This window comes from Heterodontus francisci, chromosome 11 (assembly GCF_036365525.1).
Source record: "Heterodontus francisci isolate sHetFra1 chromosome 11, sHetFra1.hap1, whole genome shotgun sequence".
NCBI lineage: Eukaryota > Metazoa > Chordata > Chondrichthyes > Heterodontiformes > Heterodontidae > Heterodontus > Heterodontus francisci.
Genome location: NC_090381.1, coordinates 63,250,093 through 63,269,934, shown reverse-complemented (window position 1 = coordinate 63,269,934; position 19,842 = coordinate 63,250,093). Strand labels below are relative to the sequence as shown.

General features: G+C 44.2%; 1 protein-coding gene across 5 annotated transcripts in view; it reads right to left on the bottom strand.

The window, feature by feature from the left end:
* Nucleotides 1-19,842, bottom strand: part of veph1 (ventricular zone expressed PH domain-containing 1) — a 261,339-nt gene that overhangs the window by 22,589 nt on the left and 218,908 nt on the right. The window contains exon 12 of one of the 5 annotated variants that reach the window (XM_068042203.1): nucleotides 19,225-19,379. The exons of the other annotated variants lie outside the window; for them this stretch is intronic. Within the exon in view, the coding sequence (XP_067898304.1) occupies nucleotides 19,311-19,379 (69 nt within the window). The 3' untranslated portion in view covers nucleotides 19,225-19,310. Of the gene's footprint in view, nucleotides 1-19,224; nucleotides 19,380-19,842 lie in introns of those variants that run through there. 5 annotated transcript variants of the gene reach the window in all.

Here is a 19,842-nt window from a genome sequence, read left to right as displayed (position 1 = left end):
AACTCAAGCATACCAATATTGTCAGAATTTTCGGCATAGCAATATGTGTAGGAGAGCCAATGATCTCCAATATCTGCCAAACATCACTCATACAGTGGCCTGAGCCACTACTACCTTTTAGGCAACACCTATCTGTCCATCTTAGAGACTAATACTCACCACTCATTGTGGAGCTATGAAGACGTCAACTGTAAAGGAGAAGCAATTGTACACTGGGCTTCAATAGAGAATACATTCCTCTTCTTTGATGCCAAATATTGAGGTTCATTCCATTTATCAAGGTGGTAGAGAATATAACCCACCCCTACGCTTCCTCTCCAAAGATAGGAAAGGAAATCCAATCATCACCTATAGAACTGTTCCTAATGACTTCCAAAACAGTCAACACAATCCCTCAACGTTTTCATCAAAATTTCTGCCATTACATCAAAACTAGAACTATGGTGGAATTTCAGAAAAACAAGACTGGGAAAACTTCCAAAAGTCAATTCACACCAACATGAGGTGGATTCCACCAACCACCGATATATTCAACAGATTTATAGGAACTATTAAAACTACCTCAAAATGCAGCAAACCTCAGGTGTTTAGAATGAAATATACTTCTTGTTGGATTGAAGACAGTGAGGCTCTCCACCAGGAGTACTTCCTCAACAAGAACACAACCACAGCAATGCTGAAGTCATTGAACCCGGTGAGATGTGAAAGATGGAAAAGCCTTGTGGAGAATATTCTAGCAGGAAAGCCTGGACTCTGCTCCATCAACTTGGCAGGGGAAATCCCACCTATAAATACCATCAGTGTGGAGGTCATTGCATTCCACATGATACAAGCATCAAAGAATTTTGATGCCAGGTGATGCGGTAGCTTTTGACAAACTTGTTTATGGCATCAAGATCGTTAACTATATCTGATCCATTCACCTTGGAAGAACTAAACCAGCCCCGTCGACAACCAAATCTGGAAAAGCTGCTGGCCCAGAATTCTTAAAAGCATTGGGATCCAAAGCAAAGATATGGTTCCCTTCTTTCTTTACATCTAACTGCTAAAATAACTGCTGTTCTGAAGCAGGAGAAAAATGCTTATGAGGCCTTCAGCTGCAGTCCGAGTTCCTTACTTTGCACTTGTTACAAAGTGCTGGAGAGACTACTGCTCCGTAGAGGCAACCATCTCCAAGGAGCAAGTGGGCATCCAGAGCACCTGTAACTTCTGGAAATGTAACATTAACAACGTACATTGGACAGAGTTAGCATGGATTAATGAAAGGGAAATCATGCTTGACAAATCTACTTGAATTCTTTGAGGATGTGACTGGTAGAGTTGATGAGGGGAAGCCAGTGGATGTGGTTTATTTGGACTTTCAGAAGGCTTTTGACAAAGTCCCACATAAGAGATTAGCGGGTAAAATTAAAGCGCATGGAATTGAGGGTAGTGTATTGCGATGGATAGAAAATTGATTGGCAGACAGGAAACAAAGAGTAGGGATAAATGGATCTTTTTCCGAATGGCAGGCAGTGACTAAGTGGGGTATCGCAGAGATCGGTGCTAGGACCCCAGCTATTCACAGTATATATTAATGATTCAGATGAGGGAACTAATTGTAATATCTCCAAATTTGCAGATGACACAAAACTGGGTGGGAGGGTGAGTTGTGAGGAGGATGCAGAGAGGCTTCAGGGTGATTTGGACAAGTTGAATGAGTGGACAAATGCATGACAGATGCAGTAGAATGTGGATAAATGTGAGGTTATCCACCTTGGTAGCAAAAACAGGAAGGCAGATTATTATCTGAATGGCTATAAACTGAGAGAGGGGATATGCAATGAGACCTGGGTGTCTCGTACACCAGTTGCTGAAGCTAAGCATGCAGTTCCAACAGGCGGGAAAAAAAACAAATGGTATATTGGCCTTCATAGCGAGAGGATTCCTGTACAGGAGCAGGGATGTCTTGCTGCAATTATACAGGGCCTTGGTGAGGCCACACCTGGAATATTGTGTGCAGTTTTGGTCTCCTCATCCGAGGAAGGATGTTCTTGCTATAGAGGGAGTGCAGCGAAGGTTTACCAGACTGATTCCTGGGATGGTGGGACTGACATATGAGGAGAGATTGAGTCGGTTAGGATTATATTCGCTGGAGTTCAGAAGAGTGAGGGGGGATCGCATAGAAACCTCTGAAATTCTAACAGGACTTGACAGGGTAGATGCAGGAAGGATGTTCCCGATGGTGGGGGAGTCCAGAACCAGGGATCATAGTCTAAGGATATGGGGTAAACCATTCAGGACTGAGATGAGGAGAAATTTCCTCATCCAGAAAGTGGTGACCCTGTGGAATTCGCTACCACTGAAAGCAGTTGAGGCCAAAACATTGCATGTTTTCAAGAAGTTAGATATAGCTCTTGGGTTTAAAGGGATCAAAGGATATGGGGTGAAAGCGGGAACAGGTTACTGAGTTGGATGATCAGCCATGATCATAATGAATGGCGGAGCAGGCTCAAAGGGCCGAATGACCTACCCCTGCTCCTATTTTCTATGTTTCTATTGAAGCAGGCTTTCAGTGCCAACTAAAGACAGCTGTGGCACTCATGGACCAGACAGCTGCATATGGCACAGTATGAAAGCATGATCTGTTTTTCAAGTTCTCCACCATTTCCCGTTGCAAAACAATGATCCATCTTATCCATCACCGATGCACAGTGACAGCAGTGTGTACCATATACAAGATGCACTGCAGCAACTCAGCATGCCTCCTTTGACAGCACCTTCCAAACCTGTGACCTTTTCAACTCACATAGACAAGGGCAGCAAACGCATGGGAACAACACCACCTGCAAGTTCCCTTCTAAGCCTCTTGGAACTATATCGCCATTCCTTCACTGTCACTGGGTCAAAATTCTGGAACTCCCTGCCTAACAGCACTGTTGGTGTACCTAATATATGGCTAACATGCATGAGGTGTTTTTGCCAGCCAGCCATCAGCTTTGGAGGGGTGGGGAAGCAAAGTATTCTAGATAATAACTTTCCTTTCTCTTAATCCTTTGAAATGCTCATGTTATCTTGGAATGTGCAGGACAGTTCAGCGTGTAAATTTGCATTTGGCAGTAGTGCAGAATAGGGGATAGCGAATTCACAGCGTGTTTTACACTCTGCCTGATTTTATTTTTTATTCATTCAGGGATGTGGGCATCGCTGGCTAGGCCACCATTTATTGCCCATCCCTAATTGCCCTTGAGAGGGTGGTGGTGAGCTGCCTTCTTGAACCGCTGCAGTCCATTTGGGGTAAGTATACCCACAGTGCTGTTCAGAAGGGAACAAAGAACAAAGAACAGTACAGCACAGGAATAGGCCATTCGGCCCTCCAAGCCTGCGCTGATCTTGATGCCTGTCTAAACTAAAACCTTCTGCACTTCCGGGGACCGTATCCCTCTATTTCTTATTCAGAGATACAGCACTGAAACAGGCCCTTCGGCCCACCGGGTCTGTGCCGACCTTCAACCACACATTGATACTAATCCTACACTAATCCCAAATTCCTACCACATCCCCACCTGTGCCTCTATTCCCCTACCACCTACCTATACTCGGGGCAATTTATAATGGCCAGTTTACCTATCAACCTGCAGGTCTTTTGGTGCTGAGAGGAAACTGGAGTACCCGGTGAAAACCCACACAGACACAGGGAGAAATTGCAAACTCCACACAGGCAGTACCCAGAATTAAACCCAGGTCGCTGGAGCTGTGAGGCTGCGGTGCTAACCACTGCGCCACTGTGCCGCCCATCCTATTCATGTATTTGTCAAGATGCCTCTTAAACGTCGCTATCGTACCTGCTTCCACCACCTCCCCTGGCAGCAAGTTCCAGGCACTCACCACCCTCTGTGTAAAGAACTTGCCTCGCACATCCCCTCTAAACTTTGCCCCTCGCACCTTAAACCTATGTCCCCAAGTAACTGACTCTTACACCCTGGGAAAAAGCTTCTGACTATCCACTCTGTCCATGCCGCTCATAACTTTGCAAACCTCTATCACGTCGCCCCTCCATCTCCGTCGTTCCAGTGAAAACAATTTGAGTTTATCCAACCTCTCCTCATAGCTAATGCCCTCCAGACCAGGCAACATCCTGGTAAACCTCCTCTGTACCCTCTCCAAAGCCTCCACGTCCTTCTGGTAGTGTGGCGACCAGAATTGCACGCAATATTCTAAGTGTGGCCTAACTAAGGTTCTGTACAGCTGCAGCATGACTTGCCAATTTTTATACTCTATGCCCCGACTGATGAAGGCAAGCATGCAATATGCCTTCTTGACTACCTTATCCACCTGCGTTGCCACTTTCAGTGACCTGTGGACCTGTACGCCCAGATCTCTCTGCCTGTCAATACTCCTAAGGGTTCTGCCATTTACTGTATGCTTCCCACCTGCATTAGACCTTCCAAAATGCATTACCTCACATTTGTTTGGATTAAACTACATCTGCCATTTCTCCGCCCAAGTCTCCAACCGATCTATATCCTGCTGTATACTCTGACAATTCTCATCACTATCTGCAACTCCACAAACCTTTGTGTCGTCCGCAAACTTACTAATCAGACCAGCTACATTTTCCTCCAAATCATTTATATATACTACAAAGAGCAAAGGTCCCAGCACAGATCCCTGTGGAACACGACTAATCACATCCCTCCATTCAGAAAAGCACCCTTCCACTGCTACTCTCTGTCTTCGATGACTGAGCCAGTTCTGTATCCATCTTGCCAGCTCACCTCTGATCCCGTGTGACTTCACCTTTTGTATCAGTCTGCCATGAGGGACCTTGTCAAAGGCTTTACTAAAGTCCATAGAGATAACATCCACTGCCCTTCCCTCATCAATCATCTTTGTCACTTCCTCAAAAAACTCAATCAAATTAGTGAGACACGACCTCCCCTTCACAAAACCATGCTGCCTCTTGCTAATAAGTTCCTTTGTTTCCGAATGGGAGTAAATTCTGTCCCGAAGAATCCTCTCTAATAAATTCCCTAACACTGACGTAAGGCTCACCAGCCTATAATTTCCTGGATTATCTTTGCTACCCTTCTTAAACAAAGGAACAACATTGGCTATTCTCCAGTCCTCTGGGACCTCACCTGTAGCCAATGAGGATGCAAAAATTTCTGTCAAGGCCCCAGCAATTTCTTCCCTTGCCTCCCGCAGTATTCTGGGGTAGATCCCATCAGGCCCAGGGGACTTATCTACCTTAATGCTTTGCAAGACACCCAACACCTCCTCCTTTTTGATAATGAGATGACTGAGACTATCTACACTCCCTTCCCTAGGCTCATCATCCACCAAGTCCTTCTATTTGGTGAATACTGATGCAAAGTACTCATTTAGTACCTCGCCCATTTCCTCTGGCTCCACACATAGATTCCCTTCTCTGTCCTTGAGTGGGCCAACCCTTAACTTAGTTACCCTCTTGCTCTTTATTTACGTATAAAAAGCCATGGGATTTTCCTTAATCCTGTTTGCCAATGACTTTTCATGACCCCTTTTAGCCTTCCTGACTCCTTGCTTAAGTTCCTTCCTACTGTCTTTATTTTCCTGAAGGGATTCCTCTGTTCCTAGCCTGAAAGCCCTTACGAATGCTTCCTTTATCTTTTTGACTCGGCTCACAATATCCTGCGTTATCCAAGGTTCCCGAAACTTGCCAAACTTATCCTTCTTCCTCACAGGAACATGCTGGTCCTGGATTCTAATCAACTGACGTCTGAAAGACTCCTGGGAGTTCCAGGATTTTGACCCAGCGACAGTGAAGGAACAGCGATATAGTTCCAAGTCAGGATGGTGTGTGACTTGGAGGGGAACTTGCAGGTGGTGGTGTTCCCATGCATTTGCTGCCCTTGTCCTTCTAGTTGATAGAGGTCGCGGGTTTGGAAGGTGCTGTCTAAGGAGCCTTGGTGCATTGCTGCAGTGCATCTTGTAGATGGTACACACTGCTGCCACTGTGCATCGGTGGTGGAGGGAGTGAATGTTTGTAGATGGGGTGCCAATCAAGTGGGCTGCTTTGTCCTGGATGGTGTCGAGCTTCTTGAGTGTTGTTGGAGCTGCACCCATCCAAGCAAGTGGAGAGTATTCCATCACATTCCTGACTTGTGCCTTGTAGATGGTGGACAGGCTTTGGGGAGTCAGGAAGTAAGTTACTCGCCTCAGGATTCCTAGCCTCTGACCTGCTCTTGTAGCCACGGTATTTATATGGCTACTCCAGTTCAGTTTCTGGTCAACGGTAGCCCCTAGGATGTTGATAGTGGGGGATTTAGTGATGGTAATGCCGTTGAATGTCAAGGGGAGATGGTTAGTTTCTCTCTTGTTGGAGATGGTCATTGCCTGGCACTTCTGTGGCGCGAATGTTACTTGCCACTTATCAGCCCAAGTCTGGATATTGTCCAGGTCTTGCTGCATTTCTACACGGACTGCTTCAGTATCTGAGGAGTTACGAATGGTGCTGAACATTTTGCAATCATCAGCGAACATCCCCACTTCTGACCTTATGATTGAAGGAAGGTCATTGATGAAGCAGCTGAAGATGGTTGGGCCTAAGACACTACCCTGAGGAACTCCTGCAGTGATGTCCTGGACCTCCAACAACCACAACCATCTTCCTTTGCGCTACGTATGACTCCAGCCAGTGGAGGGTTTTCCCCCTGATTCCCATTGACCTCAGTTTTGCTAGGGCTCCTTGATGCCATGCTCGGTCAAATGCTGCCTTGATGTCAAGGGCAGTCTCTCTCACCTCACCTCGAGTTCAGCTCTTTTGTCCATGTTTGAACCAAGGCTGCAATGAGGTCAGGAGCTGAGTGGCCCTGGCAGAACCCAAACTGAGCGTCACTGAGCAGGTTATTGCTAAGCAAGTGCCGCTTGATGGCATTTTCGATGACACCTTCCATCACTTTACTGATGATTGAGAGTAGGCTGATGGGGCAGTAATTGGCTGGGTTGGACTTGTCCTGCTTTTTGTGTACAGGACATACCTGGGCAATTTTCCACATTGCAGGGTAGATGCCAGGGTAGTAGCAGTACAGGAACAGCTTGGCTAGGGGTGCAGTAAGTTCTGGAGCACAGGTCTTCAGCACTATAGCCGGAATATTGTCAGGGCCCATAGCTTTTGCAGTATCCAGTGCCTTCAGTTGTTTCTTGATATCACGCGGAGTGAATCGAATTGGCTGAAGTCTGGCATCTGTGATGCTGGGGACTTCAGGAGGGGGCCGAGATGGATCATCAACTCGGCACTTCTGGCTGAAGATTGTTGCAAATGCTTCAGCCTTATCTTTCGCACTGATGGGCTGGGCTTCCCCATCATTGAGGACGGGGATATTTGTGGAGCCACCTCCTCCAGTTAGTTGTTTAATTGTCCACCACCAGTCATAGCTGGATGTGGCAGGACTGCAGAGCTTAGATCTGATCCGTTGGTTATGGGATCGTTTAGCGCTGTCTATCGCATGCTGCTTATGCAGTTTGTTACGCAGATCGTCCTGTGTTGTCGCTTCACCAGGTTGACACCTCACTTTGAGGTATGCCTGGTGCTGCTCCTGGCATGCCCTCCTGCACTCTTCATTGAACCAGGGTTGGTCTCCTGGCTTGATGGTAATGGTAGAGTGGGGGATATACCAGGCCATGAGGTTACAGATTGTGGTCGAGTACAATTCTGCTGCTGCTGTTGGCCCACAGCGCCTCATGGATGCCCAGTTTTGCATTGCTAGATCTGTTCGAAATCTCACATTTCGCACGGTGGTAGTGCCACACAACACGATGGACGGTATCCTCAATGTGAAGGTGGGATTCGTCTCCACAAGGACTGTGCAGTGGTCACTCCTACCAATACAGTCATGGACAGAAGCATCTGCGGCAGGCATATTGGTAAGGACGAGGTCAAGTATGTTTTTCCCTTGTGTTGGTTCCCTCACCACCTGCCGCAGACCCAGTCTAGCACCTATGTCCTTTAGGACGCGGCCTGCTCGGTCAGTAGTGGTGCTACCGAGCCACTCTTGGCGATGGACATTGAAGTCCCCCACCCAGAGTACATTTTGTGCCCTTGCCACCCTCAGTGCTTCCTGCAAGTGGTGTTCAACATGGAGGAGTACTGAGTCAATGCTGAGGGAGGGCGGTAGGTGGTAATCAGTAGGAGGTTACCTTGCCCATGTTTGACCTGATGCCATAAGACTTCATGGGGTCCGGAGTCGATGTTGAGGACTCCCAGGGCAACTCCCTCCCTACTATATACCACTGTGCCACCACCTCTGGTGGGTCTGTCCTGCCGGTGGGACAGGACATACCCGGGGATGGTGATGGCAGTGTCTGGGACATTGTCTGTAAGGTATGATTCCGTGAGTATGACTATGTCAGGCTGTTGCTTGACTAGTCTGTGGGACAGCTCTCCCAACTTTGGCACAAGCCCCCAGATGTTTTTAAGGAGGACTTTGCAGGGTCGACAGGGCTGGGTTTGCCGTTGTCGTTTTCGGTGCCGAGGTCGATGTCGGGTGATCCATCCGGTTTCATTCCTCTTTATTGACTTTGTAGCGGTTAGGTACAACTGAGTGGCTTGCTCAGCCATTTCAGAGGGCATGTAAGAGTTAACCACATTGCTGTGGGTCTGGAGTCACATGTCGGTCAGACCAGGTAAGGACAGCAGATTTCCTTCCCTGAAGGACATTAGTGAACCAGATGGCTTTTTACAACAATCGACAATGGTTTCATGGCCATCATTAGACTAGCTTTTTTAATTCCAGATTTATTAATTAAATTCAAATTCCACCTTCTGCTATGGTGGGATTCGAACCCATGTCCCCAGAGAAATACTCTGGGTCTCTGGGTTACTAGTCCAGTGATATTACCACTACGCCACTGCCGACCCTATTCATTTGCATTGAGAAAACAGGCTGTTAATTGACTATCACCCATTCTTCACTATCATCCAAGACAAATTTATACTCCTTATAGTCCATTGCTGGAGCTGATGGCTGACCCAATGATCAAAGATATGTCTATCAGATGTCACTGGTCACATTGTCTCCTGCCTACTTGTAAGAAACAACTAATCCTGCTGTCTGTGAGGGTGAACACGTTCATTTTTCTTACTCATGAAACCAGCATACAGGGCATTACAGATGAAAGGTCACAGACCTGAAACATTAACTTTGCTTCTCTCTCCACAGATGCTGCCTGACCTGCTGAGTATTTCCAGCACTTTTTGTATTTATTACAGGGCATTACAACTGGTGATTATAGTGAAGTGGAGGTTTTGGTTTCTGTTACAGCAAAAAGGAATAAACACCCACAAGAAGAAATATACACCACAGACAGAATGCCACCTTGCATTCACTTTCTGTGGTGTACATTTCTTCTTGTGAGTGTTTTAATTCCACCTGTCCATCTAACTCCTTTGCCTAAGTTGTATGTGCAGACATGTGCTGCAGCCTCAGGGCTGCCAGAAGCAGGCAGCTTGCTGCATGTAAGTAACCTGGATGATCCTGTACAATACTAGTGTGAGATGTTGCTGTCCCTTCTTCAAAAGATTTGGAGGTAAATTAAGTTGCCAAGGACATACCCCAACAGGAATACCAATTGTAATATACCATACGCAGATGCTGCTTTGCAAACCAGAGGTCAGGATCTCAAACAATGCTTGGAGCTACATTACAAGTGATGTTTGCAGTTGAGCAACCTCCTGCATTTCCTCCCTGAAGCCCTTCACTCAATCCTCCGAAAAATTAAAGCTGTCCTTGATATCTTCTGGCATTTTGGCACTCAATGGGCTCGATTTAGTAGTCCAGTCACTGGGAGTGGCGGCAGGAGGCGGAACATGGCGGCCATCCACCACAGGACACCCGCCTCCACACCTCCGTGATTACGCGGTGGGCGGCCACTTTACATATTGATGGCAGCCGCAATCTCAATCATGTGGTGAGGGCAGCCTTGATGACGCTATGAATGGTGTCACCTGATTCGTGAGCATGTGTTGGCACCATTTTTTAAAGGCTACCAGCCCTGCAAACAAAATGCAGAGTTGCCCTGTTGCGGACAAGTGAGGAGGGCGTCAAAGGGCTTCCCTCTTTTCTCTCTCCTTGTTTGACCACAACAGGTTTAATTCTTTCTTAAAGTGAATGTACTGGCCAATTCAATATGTGTTTGAGTACTTACTTGCTATGATCATAACAAGAACCAATTGGACAGGCTTTCTTGAGTTAACAAAACAGAGGTTAACTTTCTTGTACAACAATGGAACTAATAAAATAATAAACAACACACCAACTTTCACTCTCACACACACACTAGAGGTTTACACACCTACACACAAACAGATTACAAGTGGAGAAAGGTAGATTGGTTGAGTTAGAGTCCATAAAAAAAGTATACAGTCTATGGAGTTTGGTGATTTGGCTGGCTTCCAGCTGAATTCAGTGGTCCTGAGGCTTGTAGTTTGAAGAGGTAGATGACAGTCTCAGTGAGTCTCTTGGAGATAGCGATGCAGATGATTTCCTCCAATGGGGTTTCTGATTGTAGCCAGAGTATGTAACATTGGTCAGTCAACAGGCAGGATTTGAAAGCTTTCAAGATGGAATGGAGAGAGAAAGACCCCCCACATCGAGTCCGCTCATGTCAGAGTCCGGTTGCCTCTCCTCTACTGCAGAGAAAAGACCAGCTTAAAACCACAGATGGGGAGGGGCTTGTCACATGACAGCCACTCAGTGATTCAAAACATAACAGTTAGCAGTATTTCTCTCTTGCTAAAAAGAACAAGCAGTTCCCTTAAACTTCTGGGTCTTGGTTCTTGCTGGGGAATTAGCAGACAATTTGTCTTCCTCCTCACAAGCATTGCAGTGTAGGATACAGTGTTGCAAATTAGGTAACCAACTTAAGCTGCCAGCAAAATCATCCTTATAGCTGGTCTTTTAAAAATGTCTTTTTAAAAAAATATATAAATTCAGATCTCTAGTGGATTAAATAAAATAATCATTCAACAAAGCACATTGGCGTAACATCCCTGTACCCCCAGCCGTAAAATAATGCAGAGTTGCCCCCGTTCCCATCATGTATATACTAAATGGAGAGTTGACCCCCTTCCCCCCCCCCCAAGTATACACTGAAAGAAGAGTTGCCCCCTTTCCCCCAAGTATACAATGAATGCAGAGTTGACCCCTTCCCCCCTAAGTAAACATTGACTGCACAGTTGATTCCTCCTCCCCAAGTAAACACTGAATGCAGAGTTGATCCCTTCTCCCGACGTATACACAGACTGCAGAGTTGACCCCTTCTCCCCCCCCCATGTATACATTGAATGCAGAGTTGACCCCTTCTCCCATGTATACGCTGAATGTATTTGTTCGCTTTCCCCTCCCCCCAACTCAAAATGCAGCCGTGACTCCTTCCCCTCCTCTGTGGTGCCAGCTCCTTTTGGGCGGAAAAGCAAAGGCGTACGAGTGCTGCACATCATTCTGAAGGTCAGGAATGGATGGAAAGATCGTGGCAGATGACATGATAATGTATGCAGAGAGGTATATTAAATATTGTAACTAGGGCTCCATTGCAGAATGGCAGAGGGGCCGCCGTGGAGCTTCCCCGTTGAATGGAAGATCGGGCCCAGCAATTTCAACATCAGGTTCCATGGCAGCTGCTGCTGCTCTGATTCTCCTGCCCCCTCCACCATGAAACCCAACATCGGGCTGAGAATAAAATCCAGCCCAATGTGTGCAGGACAGTATATGCAAGCGTTATGCTTGAACACATTGTAGTTATACCCCCAGGGATTGTGAGTGTGACATTCACAACGTCAACATGATTTTGGGAAACCCACTCCTTCGTGCTTCTAGCCAGTTGGCCTACATTAAACGATACCTACACTTCTGCTTTACACCAACATTTGCATTTAAACTGTGCTCCATGGAGCTGAGTGACCCTTTTGGGCTCACATGTTCCAGTATCCTGCAGTCTAAGGGATCTACATACAGATCTCCAACCCTAAGCACAGGAGTGGCAAGTGGCTTAAATCTCTGTAAAGAGTCCGCTGTCCTCCCTACAAATTGCTTTGGGTCTAGCCATGATCTTGTGGTGTTCCACCATCATTCAGTAAAGCATGTTCTTACTGAAAATGTTAGGCGGTGGTGCTCCTAGCACTATGAGAAGTACTCTGTGAAACTGACTGCAATGACTGATCATGTGTGGGTGTCCCAGCCTCTTGTGTTAGTGGGTGCTACATATACCTGTAAAAAGCACATAGGTGGAAAAAACCTGTGGAAATTGTGATCAAGGCACAATTGATGTAGAAAGGAGGCCAGCCTACCATCCTCTTATGATACCATTTGTGCACAAAATCATACACCTTTGTGGTTGCAGACCTTACTGCTTGACAGGGCTAATTTAATTGAGGATTGCAGGCTCAATAAACATATGCTGTGTTCAGAACTACAGTGGTTTCACAAGGAAAAGTCATCATTAGTTCCTGTCTTTGCTGTACAACTGTGTACAACTTTGGTCTACAACAAGCAGAATGACAGCAAGAGCACAAAGATGCATTATTATGGCACATAAGTTATATTTTTCATATATCCTACTTAGAACTATTTTGCAACAGCCCATATAGTTTCCTTTTGCCACTTAGAGTTGTATGTCAGCCAGAAATGCAAAGCTGAACTGACCTTTGCTGATTTGTTCCATCTCAATATACAGTATGTCTTTGAAATGCCAGTGTCACTTAATTTATATTCAGGCAAACAAGCTGTGGCTGCAACAACAGAATTCTAAGACTATTGCCTGAATAAAACCTGAAGTGCAATTATAGAGATTCCATTGCAATCACTTGCCTTGGTAGTTTTCTTGATGTTACCAAGATTCTTCTGCATTCCTACCATGCTTCTTGTTGCAGAAACAGAATTAAAACATTAATCTGGGTTTTCTACTCCTGGCTACTTGTACTATCAGTGTAAATTGGTCAGCTGACAACAGAAATGTCTGGGTGTTCTGTTCTGCCAGACCTCTGCCCAGTTTCCATCACAGTGTAGTTTCTGGGAAACATTTCATAACTATGTTTCTTGCTTTCCTGCTGGCATTGTACTTCCAATAACCCTTTGTGCCAATCATTCTCCCCCCCCCCGCAGTACCAATACTGGTACAAATAGATTTCGCAATGGAGGTATTTAGAAGAGGAGGAGGAGGAGGACCAATGAAGGTTATCAGGCTGCACAATTGCTCTGTGCTTACCTGCCTACTCACATCTGTAGATACAAGTGAACAGATAATTACTGCATGCAGAATTTTCACATCTCAAAGAAGGTTGGGACAGCAGAGCTAATGGCAGCAAGAAATGTGAATGCCAGACCAACCGTACTTTTGGACGCTTACTTAGAAACACCCCAATTACCGCATAACAGTCCTTCAGTGACATTGCATGAAAAAAGGCATACTAGGGTGGATTAACATTCAAGATAGCCTGATTTGGCCACATATGTTAATATCTCACCAACCATTTTATCAGGTGTAACTACTTGCAACAATTGTGGAAAACTGTCTTCACATGACCTGCCAGATGCAGAACTCTGTCATTTGATGCAAGGTCACCTGCAGCATACAGAAGGCACACCTAGTGACTGTGGTGATTAGTAAAACATGGTTCCATCTCCTTGCAGACATGCCGCAATGCTGATTTATGAGGATCATGCCATGGAGCGACACATATGGCAATTCTACTTGCAACTATTCCTTAAACTATCACTTACACTTGAGTAGCCATTTATCATGGAACTGGGTGCTGGGCTGTTCTGTCATTAGCCTGCTGATTTATGCAAGTACTATAGGTTTCCTTTCACTTCATTCCTGCCTGTTATTAGAAAGCCCTCTCTCCTTTCAGCTTTGACAAAGGCTGCGTGTAGGATGAGCCCCTTCTGAGCTAACAACATTCAAAATTTTGCCCCATTGATTCTGAAACTCCCATGTACTTGTTCCCTTCCATGTAACTATTACTCACCTGAACTTTTCTGCTCTCACCACTAGCATGCTCCTTCCACCTGTCTAAATATGAACTTGAAGCAAAGCACAAGCTAATCTTGGAAAATTGCATGGAAACCCTCCACTTACATTTCAGGTTGTCTAAAATTGCCACTAACCATGAAGTCTAACCTGCACCAATATCAGAAAATCAAGGCTGCTGTGTTTTCTCCCTTGCACAAAATCAGCAGGCTTTAATTGTTATGCAATCTGTTGAGCAAATATTATTGACAAGTACAGATAATGCAGTTACTAAAATGCATTTTCTTGATAGGAGTAGAAGTCTTAATCCATCCTGTTCTTCTATTCTCTACAGTTGTTTTAGTGGCTACAGCCACTGATTGGGACGATGAAGGCATTTAATAGATTTTTTTGCCATTAATGTATGTGGCACAGGGAGGTAACTTTGGCACTAGCAGCAGGTATCGGCTACACCACGTTGCACTAGCAGTGACTGTCATTTGCCTTAACAATAACTCATTTGCAACAACTCAGAAGTGGAGGAATTTGTTCACCAGATAAACTTGAAACTACTTTTTTCTGAAACATCATCTTAATTATCTGATTAATTCACATGGATCCACAAGTATAATTTCTAACTGAATTATTTGATCCTAATAGGGGAGTTGTGGAGTTTCAATGCGGAGAACATGTATAAACCCTCGTCTCAAAAACTGTTCAATGCCTTTGTAAACTACAAGTATGCAAAGAATATTAAAAAATACATGGTTGACATGAATTTATTTTTGTGCTATTACGGAGTTTTGAAAACTTTTATGCATAACAGTATAAGTATGCCATGAAATGTCTCAACTGTTTAGTTATTCATGATTTAAAAAAAAATCAGTTTCCTGCACTGGGAAACCTGTTGGCATTTGATATTAAGGAGTTGGCTGGTAAAGAACCCCTGGAGATAATACTGATGTAATCCAATGTAAGCATTTACTGAATATCATCTGGAAATGTTCTGTGTTCTGGCACAGATTCAATAACATAGCCAAATGTTGGAAAAGCATGTTGCAAAATCAATAGGACTCAAAAGTTACCTTGTACTTAAAAAGCAATTTATTTTATACAATCACCACCTTTTAGGAAGAAAGGACCCATTTTAGCACAAAGACAATGTTAAAAGTATTAAGATAACACAGGCAAAACAAAAATCTGCCAATGTTTTATCTCATGTCTGCATGTAGCCCTCTACAGTAAGTTTGAAGGTTATGTCCACAATGCAATTCATTTTGTTAATTGTTCACTGGAAAAATGTTTTTTGGGGTGAATTAGGGCTGTGTTACTTAATGCTTTTTGAATACTGTCAGGCTTCAAAACCAATAAAAATGATTAAAGCCCTGCAATCGGTTGAAGCAATGTCACAGATATTTGAATATAGGTTGCCCAAACTCTTGCAGTTTTTAAAATTAAGCAAAAATTATGCAAATAAAATACTTATTGTTATCTGCAATTTATTTGATTTGTTTCATATAAAGAAAGACTCCTATTTTGTTATATGTATGGACTTACTGGATGCAAACTTAAAGGGCTGAATTTTAACATAAAAAACAGGCGGGTTTGATTCTGGTGGGGTGTTAAAGGGCTGGATTTCCGCGTCAAGGGCAGCAAGTGGAAGTCGGAACTGTTTCCGGGTCCTGAACTTGCCCATGGGGAATCAGAATTAAGTCATGATTTTCACAGGGGTGATCCTTTAATTGATGTGGAGACAAGTTTGGTGACCAAATAGAGGCTGTGGGAGTGGGAACGGAGGCAGGCTAACTGAAGTGCAGGCCCAATTTAAACGCACCACGGTAGCCATAACTGTGGCTGCCGTTTCACCACTGAAACAGGATAGAGAAGATTCTCAATGAGCTTTGGGCTGGATTTTTGTTTTCCACAATGTCTCAGGATAGCCCGAGGCCTGCAACCTGGGGCAGGGCAATCCCTAATTTTTCGGACAGCCATCGGTCATGCTGGAGGCCATGAGGGAGAGGAGAGATGCAATGGAGGATCGAGTGATGGAGGTAGCCAGGATTGTGGACCAGGAGGAAGTTGGCCATGGCAAAATGGGCACTTATGGTGGAGGTAATGATTATAGAGGGCAAAGCGCTCATTAAAGGGGTGCATTGCACTCCACCTCGTGCAAAAGCATGCCGAACACTGAGTTACATTGGGATGCCTCAGCACTGCAGTGACTTTGGTTGGGATATTGTGGAAGTGGCGGGGCTCCCAGAGTCAGGCCGAAAAGGTGGGGGGGTTTCCACCCCCCACACCGGCACGATCTTCCGATATGCCAGAGGTGAGGTTTCCGGTGCCGGGATCTCCGTCCTTGTACATAGGGCCTGAGCCATTTGCTCACCATGCAAGCTGAAATGGGGCTAATCAAAGACGTCCTGCGTGACAATGGCTACCCTGATCAGATCATTTCTCGCTGTATATTGTGCAAACTTATGAATGGGCCTAAGGCCATCTTTTTCGGCCCAGAAAAGTGCCCAGTCTACCTCAAATTACTCTGGAAGGGTAATGTATCCCAAAAATTTGAGCAACAGGTAAAACTAGCTGTTTCATGCTGCTACTATGCAGTAGCAACACGTGTGGTGTTCGCCACTAACAGAATGCTGCCCTTGAGCCAAAAAGACGTCCTGCCTATCACACAAATGAGCAATGTGATATATGAATTTCAATGCCAGTGTGATGCTAGGTATTTAGGCCGTACGTCCCAAAGACTGGCAGATCATATGAAACAACATGTCTCTTCTGTTGTCTGCAATGGGCAAGGCACAGGCTGTACCCAACCAGCCCGTGCTTGCAAAACTCAAAACAGTGTCCAACATTACATGTGATTATGCGATTGGATAACATTTGCTAAATAATCCACAGTGTGCTAAGAATTACACTGACAACCAATTTAAGATTGTCAGGAGGGCTCGCAGTGTGGCGCATTTGCGAGTACTGGAAGTTACATATATTAATACACTGGACTCTGTTCTTTGCAGACAGAAGGAATATGTACAAACACTGCACCTGTTTCAGCTGAACAAAATAAGTGACAGCCATTCGCTGGTTCATTCCTCAGGGCAATGCCTTAACCAGAGTCAAGCTGCCTGGTTTAAATTTCAAACAAAGCTTGGCAGTTAATTGTCAGTCACCATGCATTCTCCATGGCAACACCTCTACCAATCAGAGTTCACTTGCCAACCAATCAGCTCTTTCTTCTCATGCAGTATAAATTGTTGTTTTCCCTTACATTGGTTATTCTTGTGGTTTGTCCTGATGAGTGCAAAACAAAAAGCTTCGACAACACGTCTGTAATGCAATAATTGTGGTGCTCTTTAATCTTCATAAAGATTGGCATACCAAATTGGCAAAAGTAGCTTGGAATGCATTTGAGACACTTCTCCAGAAGAATTTGTTGAGGAACCAACTAGGAATAGACTATTTTTGATCTAACTATGTGCAATGAGACACAGTTAATTAGTAATCTTATAGTAAAGGCTTCTCTGGGGAAGAATGATCATAATAAGATCAAATTAAATTTTGAGTTGGTCATCCCAAAAAATGACCCGTTCATTCCTGTTTTCTGTCTGTTAACTAATCCTCAATCCGTGCTAATATATTACCCCAAATCTTATGAGCTGTAATCTTGTCTAACAACCTTTCATCTGGCACCGTATTGAATGCCTTCTGAAAATCCGAAAATACTACATCCACTGGATGCTCCCCAGTCTACCCTGTCACTTGCACCCTCAAAAAACTCCAATAGATTTGTCAAACATGATTTCCCTTTAATAAAATTGTGTTGACTCTTCCAAATCATAAATGCCCTGTTACCACATCCAAAGTAACAGATTCTCGCATTTTCCCTGCTAATGATCTATCTATGGACATTGGGGGATCAAAGGATATGGGGATTAGGTGGGCAAGTGGAGTTGATGTAGAAGATCAGCCATTATCATATTGAATTCAAGGGGCCATATAGTCTCCTCCTGCTCCTATTTCTTATGATCTTATGCTCAACTGTAGCTGTTTGTTTTTTACATTTGATGCAATCAATAATATTTCAGCAATAAAGGAATAACTGTAATTAAAAAAATGTAGTGGGGTGTTAAACACACTATGAAAAACACATTCCATACCGATCAAAGATATTATAAATTGTTAGGGAATGCATTGGTGAGCGATGGGCTATTGAATGCTAGCCAGGGTGGATGAATTACTGTGTCTATGTGCAAGATTCACAGAAGATTATTTAGTAGTCTGAAAATCTGCTGTTCTCCACAACATGCCTTCAGGGCAGAATTATGGGATGGATTCCTGCAGTATCTCTAATTCAGCTAATAATCAGTGTCTTTGTCTTACAAGCATTGAAAAGTATTGCATATCTTCATATGTTAAGAATCATGGCCAGCTCAAGTTTAAGAAAATCAGACGTCTTTGTTTATCTTATCTCAAGTGAGTCAGTTGCTGAAGCATAAGACACAAATCGCCTTGCTTATTCTCAATACCGCTGGGAGGTTAATGATGACTAAGACAAATAAAGCAGACTCTGTACATTGATGGTTGCACAAGTGACGTCCTAGATTGTGAAACCAAGGATTTGTATGAATATTCTACTCCTTAGAAACTGCCAGCTAGGCAACAGCTGGATTTATTAATTATAAAGCTGAGTCGGTTTGTTCCTTTTCTGTGACCTGTCTAGCTGAAATCAACAAAAAAGGAGTGAGTGAGTGAAGCAGGCAGACTGATAGACATACAAGCCAGGAAGGGAGATGGGAACAGAGAACGAGGCGAGATTATGTCTGGGGAAGGAGGAAAGATTGAAATTTATACCTAACAAAGGGGTGGAAGGTTATCGTGGGTAGTTGGAAATGTGGAGTAATCAGATCAGCCATGAACTTATTGAATGGCGGAGCAGGCTTGAAGGGCTGAGTGGCCTACTCCTGCTCCTAATTCATATATTCGTATGTTCATAATTCAAATTTACCATATAGACCAGTCAATGAGAAGAACCCAGTACTTTGACAACAAAGCTAGGTACACAACCAGGGTTAGATGTGTGGGCAAAAGCTTCAGGCCCAATGACAAACAGGTCAGACAGATGACAGGGCTCAGCAGCGTGGCCCTGAAAGTGTGCCCAGGAAAGGAGACAAGCATGGGAGGAGGTGTTTCAGCGCTTGGTCCTAAACTCTTTGCTTTTATTCACAAGCAGTGCTAAAGGACATGACTGGAATAAAGAAATTTATATATCTTTAATATAAGTATTTCATTTTGTTTGCACTTCTAGTTGGCCTTACTTCCTGGATTGTCACATTTTTTTATTGCACTTTTTTATCCATTGACTGAAGGTAAACCAGCAGCAAATCAGGACCGGAGAGGTAATGAACCTATAAATCAAAAATAATATGAACAGCCAATGACAAGCTTCAAAAGCCTTACGAAAAGAAACAACCAGTCAGGAAATCTACCAATCAAATTATTCAATATGGTATTTGAAAATTGTTTTTCCTTTTCTTTGCCACTGAAACTTATAACTGTCCAAAAATATAGTTTTAAACAAAAGGAAACATCATTTTTTGATAATAACATGATTACATTTAGTCACTGAATTCCATTTGTCTTTAATACCTTGAATAAAGGTTTTAGTCCAAGGCCTCAACATGTCTTAAAAACCTAGTTGGTGAACATCCAGGGGTTTTCCTGCTCGGTTGTTGTAATCAATGGAAGAGCAGCAAAAATCCAAGGAAAATGCTGTTTTGCTTTCTTTTCCAGGATTTTGTGGCGCCCCCACCAAAGGTACAGAGGATAAGGAAGGGAACCCTGGTAGAAAATAATCCCCAAAAGCATGGT